The 17,907-nt window shown below is 41.3% G+C and overlaps 1 protein-coding gene across 1 annotated transcript in view; it reads right to left on the minus strand.

The window, feature by feature from the left end:
• The window catches only part of amot (angiomotin), a 132,153-nt gene extending 114,246 nt beyond the window's left edge, over positions 1-17,907 (minus strand). Inside the window, exons 1-2 of the mRNA XM_043704943.2 lie at positions 17,803-17,907; positions 10,352-10,476 (exon numbers count right to left, since the gene is read on the minus strand). Coding sequence (XP_043560878.1) covers positions 10,352-10,439 — 88 coding nt within the window. The 5' untranslated portion in view covers positions 10,440-10,476; positions 17,803-17,907. The remainder of the gene's footprint in view (positions 1-10,351; positions 10,477-17,802) is intronic.

A 17,907-nucleotide genomic window follows, 5' to 3' on the forward strand; every position in this document is an offset into this window, starting at 1 on the left:
GTGTGGTGTGGTGTTTAAACAGCAACAAAGATGAAGAGAATGGGGTTGTATGTATAAGGCAGTGACAGCCACACTGGCTAGATGTCTTGGGCAAAGTGCCTTTGTGGCTGACGTGCCACGAGGTTTCCGGGGTAGAAACATTAAATTGTTAATGCTTATCTATTACACTTCAGTCAGGAGTTGTTCTGTGATCAGCACGTCAGAAGTTAGGGTGAGTATCAGACTGGATAGACACCATACGGACGGGGAAAGTAATTAATGTGGAAAGTTTTGTAAGATATAACAAGAAAACTTGCAGAAATGCCTTAAAAAAACTCAGTACAACTTGGACTTTGCCAAAACAAGTAAGATTCAGCCCATCATCTTTTTCTATTAACATCTCTTCCATTGGAAATTGCATGTGGATCACATGCTCCCCACAGCTTATCAGCGTGTTGGCATTCACCATGTCAGTTTACAGACAATGTGACCATTTATAAAATGGTAGCCTATACCCCTGAAACTACGCCACTGCATAATTATAATGTTTTCAAGAATGAAAACATTTCTTTACAAAAAAAAAGACATGTTGAACTGAGGTTTCCTTAAAGACAGATTACACTTGCCAGTTCCTCAGCAATTTTGCACTACCAATCAGGTATAATGCATTAGGGATAGGAAAATATTTGTTGTACAATTGTTATTAGTAGGCAGAAAATGTACTCCATGGGCTATATTAGCTAAGCCAAGTTGTTTAACTAATTTGGCAACAGCAGCAAAACAATTTGGGAGCATTATGAAGTCTGTTTTCATTCAGTGGGGCTGGGTTCTTCAAAGATTCTAAAACAATTTGGAGGGGGGGTTTAGGGAACAAACAGGACTGTAATCTCTTCCTTCCACAACAATTGTTTCTTTTTAACTCTCAACACTAGTAAACCTAATGCCATTTTTTAAAATATAAGTTTAGATGGGAGTTCTTTCGGAATGAGCAACACTGTTGATGGCGTAAACATATTTTTTCAATTTCTCATGCTTACCACTCCCAACAGTTAGGAAGGGTTTGGCAAAAAAAAGGGTGTTCATAAAATGTAATTTAAAAGTGATTAACTTGAAGACTTCCCAGCAAGTTTTGCACTCAGCAAACCAATCAATCACATTCCCTAGAATTTCCATAAGGTTATTTTAGTATTGTACACTTAAGTGCCAAAGATAACACGCTGTTTAATACTGCAGAATGATCCCCGATTCTTAATTATCAACGATAATGAAGAACAGGCAAATAAAAATGGTCATTATATCAGGATTAGTGGGTTACTGGAGCTGCCAACTCATGTCAATTTGCACAGCTAACGACAACCCCACAGTAACATGCCAATTTCACCAAGACTAAAGAAGGATTCTATTTTTTATAAACTGCACAATAGGAGCCAAATGTTCTTGAACTTCAATAAACCCAATACAGAAACAGCTTGCACCTTGCACCTTGTCGTATATTGTAAGATCTGAACATGCTGTTATACTGCCAACCCGGCTGCCTGCTCTGTCTGTAAGGTGTAAATAAAGTTAGTTTAATAATGGCTGCCTGCTGAGAGTCCATGTTAGTTCTTTCTCAATGTAATACACAACAGAATGGTAGCAACAAGGATAGAATTTTTTTACATTCCATTTTGGAAACTACAGATGGAATAACATTGTAACACATTTTTGGAACTTCTAAAGTTGATTTTGAGGAAGTTTGAAGATTGTTCCATGTGCATATCATGTTCAGGTACACAATGAGTCTGTATGCATAACTGATAAAAATCGTATTTCATGAATGCATATTTGGGAACAATGGGAAATTCAACCATAACCAAAAGAACACAAATAATTTGAAACAAATGACATTTGGCTGAAAGCGAATGAAACAGGAGCTGATGATAAAAGGAATGCTTTCTTTACTATGCAAAGGCTGAATGATTTTGTGGTGGTGCGAAACCCCATTACTAGGGAAGATTCTGAAATTAAATGAGATTTGTGGCTCAGTGGTTAGCACTGCTGCCTCACTGCACCAGGGACTCAAGTTCGATTACAGCCTCAGGCAATTGACTGTGTGGAGTTTGCGCATTTTCCCAGTGTCTGCATGGGTTTCCACCTGGTGCTCTGGTTTCCTCCCACAGTCCAAAGGTGTGCAGGTTAGATGAAGTAGCCAGTCTAAATTGCCCATAGTGTTCCAGGGTGTGTAGGTTAGGTATATTAGTCAGGAGAAATGTAGAGTAATCGGTAGGAGAACAGGTTTGAATGTCAGGGGTGTGGACTCGTTGGGCTAAATGGCCTGTTTTCACACAGTAGGGACGCTATGATATGATTCTGGACTCACACTGGCTTTCCTCTTATGACATGGAGAGCTGCATTCCATGAAAGGAAGAAGTTGCCAACAAAGACTATTATAGGTGATGTTACTGATTGGAGAATGCTTGCCACTTTGAATATGCAGCAAATTTAGAAATTGACCTTAGAGATAGATTTGTTGCAGAGGAGTCCTGTGCTGAGAGAACAGCCTAAAAAAGGAAGACAGAGTCGCATTATTGCAAAGGAGACCTATTCCTAAGTTTGCACGACATCCACTAAATTTTAACGAGGTCCAGTCTATGTTCACAGTGTCAGTTGGAAATTTGGATACTACTGCATGAAAGCCACTAAGTATTTAAAACTTCCACATTCACAGACAAAATGTCATGCCTATGGGAAAGTCAATTATATCTGGACGGCATTCAGGAGTTGAGGAAACAGTAATGCTCCCATTTGTACTAATTCTCCAGTCTCAGCCATGAAAGCTGGTTCAGGAGCCTGAAAATTCTCAAATAGAAGTTGATGTTAACCAAGCAGAAAGATCAAGAGTTATAGTCAGAGTGAAAGAAAAATAATACATCGAAGATGAAGTAAAAAGAACAAACACATCACCCAAAACAGAAGTAAAAGTCAGAGATTCACACCTTACTTTCACTGTAAATCCAGCTATAACAGTGTCTGTTACCTCAAAAGGAGAGTATTGGAATTCTTCAAGTCATATTTCCTTTTGTAAAGCTAGTGTAAAACTGAAGAATTGTTCTAAAAACTATTCCAAAATTAGTTTTAGAGGAGAATATAGTGATACTTGTAATTACTTGGCATGGATATAGTGGTTGTGAGAGGGACTAAGTCTTGCTGGTGGGAACAAATTGGTTACAGAAAATATAGTTGTTTACAGCAGGAATCAGAAACATTAAATCTGACATCAAGGAAGGGTTAAAAGAGCACAAAGTGGTCTTTAAGAAAGGAGAACCCAATGATAAAATTAGCATCACAAGACCAAAGTCAAGATAAAGGACAATGATCAGCCAGTGTGCCAGGCTAGGCCAGTGCCTTATGCACAGTTGGAAGCAAAAACTAAAAAGAGCTGGCTTGATTAGAAATAACATGGTTATCAACAAGAAAACTGTGGGAATGAGTACATGTTGTTCTTTTTATTTATTTTTAAGTGGAAGGGAAACAGTACTTTGTTTTTGTTGATTGCAAGAGCAAATAAATAAATATGGAGTCCATGGCCAACTATACATGCCAAATCTATTGAGGCTTTGAGAAACTGGTGTCTGAACATGGTCTATATTTCCTTCAGAAGATTAAGAATGGAGTCAAATAAGGCTCTGGTATTACCATAGCACTCAGCATTGAATGGTGCTTCAGAAAAGAGTGTACAAATTATTTAAAAGGTCTTTGCAGGAGTATTTGCTAAATGATAGGTTAGTCAATAATTTCCATCTTGCTCTTTGACACAGGTCAATCTACTGTTCTACAGAATAACCCCAGAGTCTATAACAGGTCACTCTGTGATTTAGTGTTTAAACCCGCTCCTTGGACTTGATTAAGTTTGATATTGATAGCGAAGTAAGAAAAAGCAAGACAGTGAAAATGGGTTAGGATACACTATGCATTAATCTTAAACAGTTAAGTACCAGTTATGGTGAAAAACTGAGGCGATAAGGAAAAGCACATGATTGGAATTGTTGGAAATAAAAGATTTATTCACATATTGAATGAAAACTTGAAATGCCATTTGCATCACCCAGATCATTTGCTTGAAAGAGGAAACTTCTTGTCGTTCAAATTTGGTTTTTGATTAAGATAAATCAATTGATGTCACAGACCCAACATTAAGTGGACAAAATGAAAAAGGCCAGAAACATTAATTGGAAGTACATAGAAAGAAAGAGAGAAGAGGGCGGCACGGTAGCTCAGTGGTTAGCACTGCTGCCTCACAGTGTCAGGAACCCAGTTTCGATTCCAATCTCGGGCAACTGTGTGGAGTTTGCATATTCTCCCCATGTCAGTGTGGGTTTCCTCTGGTGTTTTGGTATTCTCCCACAGTCCAAAGATGTGCGGGTTAAGTGAATTGATTATGTTAAATTGCCCATAGTGTTCAGGGATGTGTAAGTTATGTGCATTAGTTACAGGAAATGTAGAGTAATAGGGTACAGGAACGGGTCTGGGTGGGATACTCTTCGGAGGAACAGTGTGGACTTGGGCCTAATGGCCTGTTTCCACACTCTAGGGATTCTATGATTAAGTCGTCCTTCTCATTACTCTTCATCAAATGATGATATGTTTGTTAAAATACATAAGATTAATAGGTAAATTTCTCCAGAAATATTGATCTGTGTGTTCTGGTTGTGATTCCAGCAGAAACAAATAAGCCACCAATCTGTTAAATTTTCAAGTATTGCTGATGTTGGTTTAGTGATCATGTATTCTGGAAACTTAATCATTTTATATTTTAAAGTTCTTATTTGAAATGGTGAGGAAGCATAGTATATTGCAAGTTCAAAACATTTTGTTATATATTCTCTTGGCTACATCCTCTGTTGGCCAGGTGTAGATTTGTTCAATAATCTACAAGAGTCAACAGGCAAATCCTTTCTCATGGGTACATACCGTCTCATACTATGCTGCATTCATAGTAATTCTATTAAGAATGGGACTAAATGAACAGTTCTTTCAGGGAGCAAATATCTTTCTTCAGTGTTCTCAGGTTGCACGATGACAGTTTCTTAGTTGAGAGCTCTGCAACATCAGTTACAGCTCCTGATAATTGCTCCTATTCCACAATTTAGGCTGGAGCTAATTTCTCCATTAGCCAGCACCCACAGTTTTAAATTTTCAAAACAACTGTTCATGCAGAAAAATAGAGTATTTTTAAACTATTTCATATTCATCCAAAAACAACACCTTGAATTCATTTAATTTAATTCACTAATACTTAGCAGCAGTGTGTATTATGTACAAGATGCACAGAAGTTCACCAAAGGTTCTTAGACACACCTTTCACACCTTCCATCTCGAAAGAATCATAGAATCTCTACAGTGTGGAAACAGGCCCTTCAGCCCAACAAGTCCACACTGACCCTCTGAAGAGTAACCCACCCAGACCCATTCCTCCCTACCCTATATTTACCCCTGACTAATGCACCTAAACCTACACATCCCTGAGCATTATGAGCAACTTAAGCATAGCCAATCCACCTAACCTGCATATCTTTGGGAGGAAACTGGAGCACCCGGAGGAAACCCACGCAGACATGGGGAGAATGTACAAACTCCACACAGACAGTCGCCTGCAATCGAACCCAAGTCGCTAGCGCTGTGAGGCAGCAGTGCTAGCTATCGTGTCACCTTTGGCATAGTGACATGGGTAGCAGATACATGGGAACACCGCTACCTGCAAGGTATCCTCCAAGCCACTTATCATCCTGACTTGGAAATATATTGCCATTCCTTCAGTTCGCTGAGTCAAAATCCTGAAATTATCTCTCCAACTACAATGAGGGTCTACCAACAGTACAGACTGCAGGAGTTCAAGAGGCAGCGCACCATTACTTTCAAGGGTAATAAATGCAGGCCAGCCAGCAACACTCACATCCACAGAATCACAGAGTCATACAACACGGAAACAGACCCTTTGGTCCAATTCATCCACACCGACCAGACATCCCAATCCGACCTATTCCCATTTGCCAGCATTTGGCCCATATCCCTCTAAACTCTTTCTATTCAAATACCCACCCAGATACCTTTTAAACATTGTAATTGTATTTGCCTCCACCACTTCCTCTGGAAGCTCATTCCATTCGCACACCCACCGCTGTGTGAAAAAGTTATCCCTCAGGCCCTTTTTAAATCTTTCCCCTCTCACATTAATCGTATGCTCTCTAGTTTTGAACTCCCCATCCTAGGAACACCACTCATTCTCCTCTCTTGCCTCCCTTTCTATCCTTCCTGTAGGATCAGTATTCCAGAATCTTGGCTATTTATCCGATCCATGCTCCTCATGATTATATAAACCTCTCAAAGGTCACCCCTCAGCCTCTATGCTCCAGGGAAAAAAGCCCCAGTCTGTTCAGGCTCTTCCTATAATTCAAGCCCTCCAGTCCTGGCAACATCCTTGTAAACATTTTCGGCACCTCTCAAAGTTTAACATCTTTCATATAAAAGGGCAATCAGAACTCTGCATGATACTCTAAAAGGGGCCTCACCAATGTCCTGTATAGCTGCAACAAGACATCCCATCAATGCACAGACCACTGAATGCAAGCGTGCCAAATGCTTTCTTCTCCACCCTGTCCACCTGCGATTCCACTTTCAAGGAACTATGCACCTGTACCCATAGGTCTCTTTGTTTGGCAACACTACCCAGGGTCCTACCATTAAATGTATAAGTCCTGCCCTCACATTTATCTAAATTAAATTCCATCTGCCACTCCTCAGCCTATCTGATCAAGGTCCTGTTTTACTCTGAGATAATCTTGACTGTCCGCTGCACCACTATTTTGTTGTCATCTGTAAACTTACCATTCATACTACCTGTATTTAAATCCAAATCATTTATATAAATGACAAAAAGCAGTGCCCCAAGCACCAATGCTTTGGCACAGTGCTGGGCACAGGCCTCCAGTCCAAAAAGCATCCTTGACCACCATCCTCTGCCTCCTGCCTTCAAGTCAATTTTATGTCCAATTGGCTGGCTCCCTCACAACCATTGTGATCTAATTGTACTAATCAGTCAAACACCTTGCTGAAAACCATTTTACAACATCTACTGTTCTGCCTTCAACAACCTTCTTTGTCACCTCTTCAAAAAAACTCAATTAAGTCAGTGGGACACAATTTCCCATGCACAATTCCATGTTGACTATCCCTAATCAGTCTTACCTTTCCAAATGCATATAAAACCTGTGCCTCAGAATCCCTGCAACAACTCACTCACCGCTATTGTCAGGCTCACCTTACATCAGTCAGGTTTCCTGGTTTTTCCTTACAGCCTTTCTTAAATAATGGCACCACATTAGCTGACTTCCAATCTTCTGACACCTCACCTATGGCTGTCAATGATACAAATATCTCAGCAAGTGGTCCAACCATCTGTCCCCTAGCTTTCCACAAAGTTCTGGGAAATACTAGTTCAAGTCCTGGGGATTTATCTACTTTTATGCATTTTAAGACCTCCAGAACCTCCTCTTCTGTAATGTGAACTCTTTCGAGATATTACTACTTATTTCTCCAAGTTCCCTATCTTCCATGTCCTTCTGTAAATACTGACACAAAATAAACTGTTTAGTATCTCATTATTCCCGAGTTTCCAAACACAGCCATGTTGATCCTTAAGAGGACGTATTCTCTCCCCTATTTAGTCTTTTGCCATTCATGTACGTATAGAATCTCTTTGGATTCTCCTTAACTTTATTTGCCAAAGCTTTCTCATGTCCCCTTTTTGCCCTCTTGATTTTCCTCTTAAGTATACTCATGCTGCCCTTCTACCCCTGCAGGGATTCACTTGATCCCAGAAGTCTCTACCTGTCAATATTCCACCAGGACATCTATGCAGATAATCTTTAAAAAGTGAATTTTCTTTTATATGAGAAAGTACCTTTGCAGTCCAACCCTTGGAGTTCCTCACACTCTTGTACAACAGAAACCTCAAATGGTCTTTTAATACAATGAATAACTGGCATAGAACTGTTGCACCAGCAGCACATATAGATTCACAAGATCTGTACTACCCTCTGCTGGTCAAGCAGTATTTTTTGTCATAATCTATCAACCATGATCAAGTATATTTGCAAATAGTAAATTTTGATTAACTAAAAATAAATCTGAATATTGCTTAATTAGCATTAAAGTGTATTAATACCATCTTTGATAAGAATTTGATTTCACATGTTGAATACAAAAGCATACAAGAGGGTAATATACTGGGGTAGGGGCACTACTACGATGGAGATGCACCTATTTTCTAATCGATCGACTCAGAAATGTTATTACATAGCTCCAGAACAGGTGGTACTTGAACCCAGCCTCCTGGCTTGGAGGTAGTAACATTATCACTGCGTCACAAAACGGTCTGATGGAAATGTAACAGTGCACATTGCATGTGATACAGGTGGGAATCAATTAAAGCAGGGAGCAACTCCAGGATTTCACATTGACAGGTGGTTACAAATCTTTCATGAACAAGGCCTTAACAGCATCAAGCCTTGGTGTTAATTAGAAGTGAGTACAGCAAAGTGGTATTCTCACAGTTGCATAAACTTTGCTAAACTATGTTGTAAAGAACATATCTTTTTAGTATACTGTATTTTTGATTATAGTCTGAAATGGGAAAAATGTTTTTAAACCCAAGAATACTGAAGGAATGCTGCACATTTTAAAGCAAGTAACCTGACACTCATCATTGTCATGACGCACTGGCATAGCGTGCCGGAAATCTTCTGCCAACAACTATGTGATTGATTCCCAGGTAGCTGGACAGCTTGCTGACGTGAATATTTTGTCAGAAACAATCCAATCTCTGAAGAAGCTGTGTTTTTCTCTGCTGTTAAAAGCATCTCTAGCCTGAAGATAGCCAGTTTATTTCCCTTTCCAGCTTCTGTTAGCTGTGACTTTTAACTGATTAGTCATGGACCTTTTAAGAGTGTGAACCAGTCACCCTGTGACTCCTGCAAACAAGTGAACATATCTGGAGAGGGAGACCTAGAAGCAGCATTCCAATTAGCAAAAGGCTTATTTCAGCAATCCCTGTGGACAGTGACCATTTTTTGTGTCTGTTCTTATAAGAAATAGAAATGGAGTTTTAGAAGTTGGTTAGAGTTTCAACTAGAAGACTTACAAGTTAATGGTGCATAATTGTTTATCTGGAATTAGAATCCTTTTTTTTACATTCATTTATGTGATGTGGGTGTCACTGGCTGGGCCAACATTTCTATTGCCAATCCCTAGTTGGCCTTCAGAAGGTATTGGTGAGCTGCCTTTTTGAACTGCTACCATCCATGTGCTGTTGGTAAACCATCAGGGAGGGAATTCCAGGATTTTGACCCAGCAATAGTGAAGGAACAGCAATATATTTCCAAGTCAGGAAGGTGAGTGGCTTGGAGGGAACTTACAGGTGGTTGTGTTCCCATGCATCTGCTGACCTTGTCCTTCTAGATGGAATGGGTTGTTGGTTTGGAAGGTGCAGTCTAAGGATCTTTGGTGAATTTCTGCAGTGCATCTTTTAGGTAGTACACAATGCTGCTACTGAATGTCAGTGGTGCAGTGACTGAATATTTGTGGATATGGTTTCATTCAAGCAGGCTGTGTTCTGGATGGTGTCAAGCTTCATGAGTGTTGCTGGATCTGCACTTGTCCAGATAAGTGATGAATATACCACCATATTTCTGACTTATGCCTTACAGGTAATGGTCAGGCTTTGGACAGTCAGGAGGAAAGTTACTCACTGCAATATTCCTAGCCTCTTGATGTGCTCTTGTAACCACTGTGTTTATATGGCAACTCCAGTTCAGTTTCTGCTCAATGGTAGCCCCAGAACATTGATAGTAGGAGATCCAGTGATTGTAATGCCAAGGGGGGTGATTAAGTTGTGTCTTATTGGAGATGGCCATAGCCTGGTATTTGTGCAGCATGAATGTTGCCTGCCCCTGTTCAGCCTAAGCCTGGATATTACCCCAGGTTTTGTTGCATTTGGATATGGGCTGTTTTAGTATCAGAGGAGTTACAAATGATGTTGATCATCGTGAAATCATTAGTGAACATCTCCACTTATGTCCGAGTGGCAATAATGTGCAAACAAAACAAAAGGAGAGAGAGACACTAAGTAAATTGTGACTCTCTCTGACTGATTTTTTTGAAAGGCCTATTTATAACATGAGATTATTCATGAAACTAGGTGGCAGGTGCCAAGAATTTGACTCCCACAAAGGCATACCCACATTCATTTAAATTTTGTTCCAAAGAAAATACAGTCATTTTATTTAAGAAGCACAACTATTACATAAACATTCTAAAGAATACAGTTTCTCAATACCTAAAAATTTCTGTGCATATTGTCGAAAGCCAGCTCGATTCAACCAATTGGCCACGTCAGAGGGACACCATTCTATCAACGATTGCATGTTCACATCAAGTAGAGCATCCACTCATCTCACCTCACTGAAAGGAAGAAACAAAAACCTGTGATCTTTAACAATCAACGTTAACTCTTTTCCAAAATTTGGCTGCTTAGAGGCAGAAATCTCATTATGGAATAGATTTGCAAATCTGCCACTTTAGATAGTTTCAGCTTCAATAATCCAGCATAGAAGGCAAAGGGACTACTAGATCCATGAATAAAACAAATACATATTTTCAAATAAAAATTAAAATGCATGTGCAATTTAACAATTACTATCATCATAGTGGATTACTTTATAAAAACGCCCTTAAAGAAACAAAAACATAAATTGCTGGAGAAACTCAGCAGGTCTGACAGCATCTCTAGAGAAAACAGACTTAACATTTTAATGCCAAGGGGGGTGATTAAGTTGTCTCTTATTGGAGATGGTGAGTCCCGTAACTCTTCTTCCGAAGCTCACTGGATACAATGTAGAAACAGAAACTGTGGAAATTAGCTCCCCATCAAGCATGTCAAGATCCTAACAACTACCCAACCAACATCATAGAGCTCAACATAGTCTAGATGTTGAACCAGAACACCGTGATATCTACATACTACAATGGACTGAACTTTAATCCACCAGCCATTGGGGAACCTTCAAATGGTAAAACATTAGAATGCATAATAAGCATTATATGGCACATAGAATCAAGCATGCTTCACTTGTTGCTATTTGGTGAATTCAGTATTCAACCTAACCCTCGCAACACATAGCCCTCCACTTCCTCCGCTCCAATCCTAACCTCACCATCAAACCAGCGGACAAGGGAGGGCAGTGGTAGTTTGGCGCACCAACCTGTACATCACTGAAGCCAGACGCCAACTCATGAATACCTCCTCCTCCTGCCCCCTCGACCATGACCTCACCTCCTATCATCAAACTAATCATCTCCGAGACCATCAACAACCTCATCACCTCAGGGGATCTCCCACCAACAGCCTCCAACCTCATAGTTCGGGAACCCTGCACCGCCTGGTTATACCTCTTACCCAAAATTTACAAACCTGACTGCCCTGGTCAACCCATTGTCTCCGCCTGCTCCTGCCCCACCAAAATGTATCTCCACATACCTTGAAACCGCCCTATACCCCTTGGTCCAGAATCTCCCCACATACATTTGAGACACCAGCCATGCTCTCCACCTCCTCCGTGACTTTCAATTCACAGGCCCCCAATGCCTCATCTTCACCATGGACATCCAATCCCTGTACACGTTCATCTGCCATGACGAAGATCTCAAAGTCCTCCGTTTCTTCCTCTCCCGCTGACCCAACCAGTACCCTTCCACCGACACACTCATTCGATTGGCTGAACGTAGTCCTCACCTTCAACAATTTTTCCTTTGAATCCTCCCATTTCCTTCACACCAAAAGGGTAGCCATGGGCACCCGCATGGGCCCCAGTTATGCCTGCCTCTTCATTGGGTACATGGAAATTCCGCAGTTACACCAGCACCATTCTGTATCTTTTCCTCCACTACAAGTACTGTATCGGTGCCAGCTTGTGCTCCCATGGGAAGGTTGAATAGTTCATCAACACATTCCACCCCAACCTCAAGATCATCTGGACCATCTCGAACACCTCCTTCCCCTTCTTGGACTTCTCCATCACCATTTCTGATGACTGACTCAACACAGACATCTACTTCAAAACCACAGACTCCCACAGCTACCTGGACTACACCTCTTCCCACCACCCCTTTCTGTAAAAATAATACCCCTTACTCCCAATTCCTCCACCTCTGCCACATTCGCTCTCAGGAAGATCAATTCCACTCTAGAACATCCCAGATGGTCTCCTACTTCAATGGACCACAATTTCCCCTCCAACGTGGTCAATAATGCCCTCCAGTGCATCTCCTCCACTTCCCACACCTCTGCCCGTTTACCCCACCCCTCCAACCACAACAAGGATAGATCCTCCCTGGTCCTCACCTTCTACCTCACCAATCTCCAGATATAAAGCATGATGCTTTGCCATTTCCGCCACCTACAATCAGACCCCGCCACCAAAGATATATTTCCCTCCCCACCACTTTCAGCTTTCTGCAGCGACCATTCCCTCCACGACTCCCTTAGGTCCACACACCCCACCACCCCACCCTCCACTCACGACACCTTCCCCTGCCACCACAAAAGATGTAAAACCTGCACCCACACTTGCCCCCTCACATCCATCCAAGGCCCCAAAAGATCCTTCAACATCCGGCTGAGATTTTCCTGCACCTCCAAATACCTCATCTACTGTGTCCATTGGCTCTTGATGTGCTCTCCCCTACATTGGGGAGACAGAATGCCTACTTGCAGAACATTTTAAAGAACATCTCTGGGATACACACACTAAACAAACCTGCCACCCTGTGGCCGACCACTTCAACTCCCCCTCCCACTCTGCCAAGGACATGCAAGACCTGAGCCACCTCCACCGCCGAATCCAAGCAGCTGATGACTGGAGGAAGAACACCTCATCTTCTGTCTTGGGACCCTCAATGTCGACTTCACTAGTTTCCAAATCTCCCCTCCACCTCATCACAGATGCAACCCTCCAACTTGGCATCATCCTCTTGGCCCGTTCATCTTTTTTCCCATCTATCCACTCCACCCTCCACTTCGACCTATCACCATCACCCCCACCTTCATCTACGTTTCACATTCCTCGTTCCCTCCCCCCAGCCTCACCCCCCCCTCCCATTTATCTCTCAGGCCCCTTGGGCACCCCCACATTCCTGATGAAGAGCTTATGCTCAAAACGTCGACTCTCCAGCTCCTCAGATGCTGCCTGACCGGCTGTGCTTTTCCAACGCCACACTTTTTGATTGAACCTTACATGTCAACTTATGATTATTGACCATCAACTACTTCAAGGGTTGTAACAGTTAATGTTGCCATTAAAAACACACCTTGTTGTCTTGGTTCTTTTCCATGTCTGGTAGCACAAGGCAGAGAAAGCACATGCTTTTGTCTGTTTGCATGACTAGTTTTGCCTGGAACAAGTTGCCAGAGGCTACAGCTTAAGGAACACCATTCTATATCAAGCCTGGTTGACCAGGAGACACACACACTCTTCCACCTGCTGTTTTGATCAGATTTAGAATTTGAAAGTCAACCCATTTGATCCAGTTATGAACACAGACATTAAATCCTGGATCGAGACTCAAACCTGAGGGTTGTGGTTCAGAGGCTGGCCACTTCACCATAAAACCTTCACTAAGCATAATAACAAATCAGATATGCATGTCAGAATTTTATCAAGTGCACTACAACACTGATTTCTTCAAGAATCATATTTTTACAAATTAAGTGGTTCTTTCAGCCAAACACTTTTCCCTTTCCTTAATTCATTCCCAGAAAACCATTGTACGTAGGAGTGATTATAAAAGTGGTGCAGATTTACAAATTAGATTAGTGAAATCCTCTAATTATATCATTTTCTTTTATACTGTTCAGAAAACGGAACCCATGGAAAGAATTAAACAAAGCAGATGTGAAATGGGCAAAAGTGAAAGACCTCAAAAGTGTACAGGTATCAGATCTGAAAAAGAACATTTTCAATGGAACACAAAAAGCATCTCAATAACATTCTCAAAAGAAAAAAAAACCAAAGGGGCTTGATTCAAGACAAAGATGAATTGCTGGAAGAGTGAATTTTACCTTATTGGCACAAAATGAAATTCTATCACCAAGTTTGGAAAACTGATTTATTAATGGGATGGCACCTTTGCACAAAAAAAATAACACTCGAGCTGTGGACTGAACTGAGATCTTATTTGCAGAGTTCAAGAGCATAATAATATTAACACTAAATTATTGTAACTCTAATGTCTCACAAGGCAGAAACTGGGCAGCTGAGAGAACCACTGCCTCTCCACAGCGGGTAAAGGCCTGGTCATCAGGTGTGACTTCCTCTCAGTGTTGCTCTATGTCGTACAGATCTGGCCTATTCCCCAAAAATGCAGCACTACAGTCACTCAAGCCACCTTCTACTTCATTTGGAGGTTGATGAATGGACCAGGTCTGAAGGGACAGCATAAATCCTTGGTACGCAAACACCTCGTGTCACTACATACAGAGATTCCCAGTGTTACAAAGGATACGTTTGGTCTTGTCGCCACAGAACGCTCCAAGTAGTTGGCCCATCCCATATGGCCTGACCGTCATGGAAAAATTTGTGATACAAATATCTTTGACCACAAGTCCATCAGGAAGTGGTCAGCCCAAGACCCTTCAACAAAAACAGATTGTTTATCTTGTCGGGTGGTTTCCTCAGCAGACTGTTAAAGCCATTTGGCAGAATGTCTCCTCACCAGAACTTTCCAACAAGCACGAAGACAGAGCTTGGCTGGTGGTAAGAAGGCAACTACTTGAAAGATCCTTAATAATGCCCAAACTTTGCACCACCGCACGCTGCCCTCAAAGCGGCTGCGAGAGGGTCGAGGCTGTTGCACATCTCCTTCTGGAATGATCCAATGTAAAGAAAGTCTGGAGAGAGATGCAGTGGTTTTTGTTGAGGTTCGTCCCAAACAGTTCCATGACACAGGATTCTGTGCTCTACAGTCTGTTGCCTGGGACGTTGGTGAGGCCACTGTTGGAATATTGCATGCAGTTCTGGTCTCCTTCCTATCGGAAATATGTTGTGAAACTTGAAAGGGTTCAGAAAAGATTTACAAGGATGTTGCCAGGCTTGGAGAATTGGAGCTATAGGGAGAGGCTGGACAGGCTGGGGCTGTTTTCCCTGGAGCATCGGAGGCTGAGGGGCAACTTTACAGACGTTTACAAAATTATGAGGGGCATAGGTAAAGTCTTTTCCCTGGGGTCAGGGAGTCCAGAATTAGAAGGCATAGGTTTAGGGTGAGAGGGGAAAGATATAAAAGAGACCTAAGGGGCAACTTTTTCATACAGAGGGTCGTATGTGTAGGGAATGAGCTGCCAGAGGAAGTGGTGGAGGCAGCTACAATTGCAACATTTAAGAGGCATTTGGATGGGTATATGAATAGGAAGGGTTTGGAGGGATATGGACCGGGTGCTGGCAGGTGGGACTAGTTTGGATTGGGATATCTGTTCGGCATGGACGGGTTGGACCGAAGGGTCTGTTTCCATGCTATACATCTCTATGACGCTATAACTGTGCCTGTAAGACCATCAACCCAGTGAAAGACACCCTGTGGTCTGCCCAAAACTTGCTCATCTTCCTGTGCAAAGTGTCAACCCCCACTCATATTGCAGGCTGGCACATTTCAGGGTCCAGGACTACGTGGGGAAAGATGCACCAAAGCTTGGGGCAGCTGTCACCAAGGCACAGTAGGGAAAGACCACCATACTTTGTGCCAAAGTACAACAAGGGTCCATTCAGTTATTGGATTCTCCCGATGCCTCAGATACATATAAATAGTTCCTAGTACCTTGCGTATCTAGAAAATACTTTTGGATTAGTTGTAACTAATAAAAAAAAATCAAACCCCAATGTTTATTTTCCTCACCATTTGCAAAAACTGTAGAGATTTAAACTGCTTTAGTAACTGTGTACGTACGTGAAGTTTTTTTGTGAATAAAGTATATTCTTGCAAAATAATTTAATTGTAAAATGTTATATCCTGCTAATCCTATTTGTTCCATGTTCTTGCTTTCGACTTGATTTACATTTTATTGTCATGTGTACTGAAGTACAGGAGTACAGTGAAGTGTATGTCACCACACATAATGTCATCTTAAGTAAAAAGGTGAAATCTAAAATACATTGAAGTATGTTAAAGGGTTATCTGTATAGCCTATATTTGTTAGAAGTTTACGAATTTTGTATATTTTTAAAACCATTGCAAAGAAATGCTCATTATGGTGAATGTTTCTATCTTTCAAGAGGTAGCTGTGATGACATCCTCTCGCTGCAACCTTTATTTTGTATTAAGCAGGTCAACAATCTGTGACTGGTAACATTTATGATACAGTCACTTCCAAGTATAGATACATGGCAACATTCAACCCTGGCCAGCAATATGGAAGGGACCTATTGCAAGATACTTAAAAGGACCTCTCAGGAACACTGCCTGTCTCCTCTGAACTCTTGCTCCGAGTGAAAAACGTCAGTAAGTACGTAAAGGAGACAAACAGTAGATTCCATGTTCCAAGTGCTAAATTGTAGCTGTACTGCATGGTGAGTTGGAGTTTTCAGATTCAAGGGAACTTTGACGTAGGACAGAATGGTAATCACCCAGAACAGGAGTCATTGAGCCAGTTTAAAATGGAGTGGCTGTTGGAAGGATGCTCCAAGTCCAGATCAGCAAAGTGGAGCATTGTCAAATGTTATTAAACTTCACAAGGATGACAATCTACTGTTTGAGTTGCATCATGAAGAGTTAGTGAGAAATCCATGGGATCTGTCTTGATGGTATTTGATAGTCACAGTGAGTATTCACAGTATATGTTACCCATGTTTACCACGTTAATTTGAAATGAGTTGTATGTTTATTGCAGATTGTATTACTGCTCTAAATTGTAAGTATTGTTATTTGTTCAAAACTATGAGAACTGCTATCATTCCTCACTAAGTCTCCTAGAGCACACCTTGTCTGCCTCAAAATGTGTCAGTTAGTCATCCCTCACCACATGGCAACAGAACTTTATGATCTCTTCTGGGATCATAAAATGAAACTTTGTACTTGTATGCACATCCTACTGCAATATTTTCAAAATCAAACGTGTAATAGGGTTTAGTTTCTGATGTTGTAGCAGTCTTCCATAAACACATGCAGGTTTACAAATTAGATGAAGATCCAGTTTATAAAGAATCGTGTAGGTTTTGTTGCGCCATGTTAACTTGAAAGTCAAAACCTGGTTAAGAATTTGAATTTTGCTAGTGTTATCTTTGGGGGCGGGTGCAAAACTCTCAAGAAAAATAGGAGACAATTGAGTGGGCGGTGGTGCTGAATTCAGTACAGTCTGGTATGCTTTAAAAGAGCTGAAGTCCACTTAAGGTGGTGAATATTTTAGCATCAGACGGGGAGAAATAGGAGCGGTGACTTGCAACGTCAGACTGGTAGTAGTGAAATAAAGGATAATTTTAAGTGTTACTTCACAACTTAATTTGGAAATCAGAGGCATGAAACCGAATGTACTAATAGTTTGCAACACAGACACACTGTCAAGATTTTTTTTATATTTTATGTATTGCAAGTTAATAGTTTTCTGTCCACATGCAATTTAGTTGAAGTCCGCTCTTTGTTACAGGGTATCTGGCCAGTAGAGGTGCAATTCCTCACCAAACGTTAGGTGCATTTTAAATCATCTTACGAAGCAATTTAACCTTTTTCAAAAATTAAACGACTTACAGATAAAACTTGCTGCAACCCTTTCCATGCTCCGCTCTTTTTCACTGCCATTTCCAAACCCAGGTGAGAGGAGAAAAAAAGAGAAACCCTTCTCCAGCGTCTTCC

The sequence above is a fragment of the Chiloscyllium plagiosum genome, unplaced genomic scaffold, assembly GCF_037043375.1.
Source record: "Chiloscyllium plagiosum isolate Xiang-an unplaced genomic scaffold, Cpla_swu_hap1 HiC_scaffold_11, whole genome shotgun sequence".
Classification (NCBI taxonomy): domain Eukaryota; kingdom Metazoa; phylum Chordata; class Chondrichthyes; order Orectolobiformes; family Hemiscylliidae; genus Chiloscyllium; species Chiloscyllium plagiosum.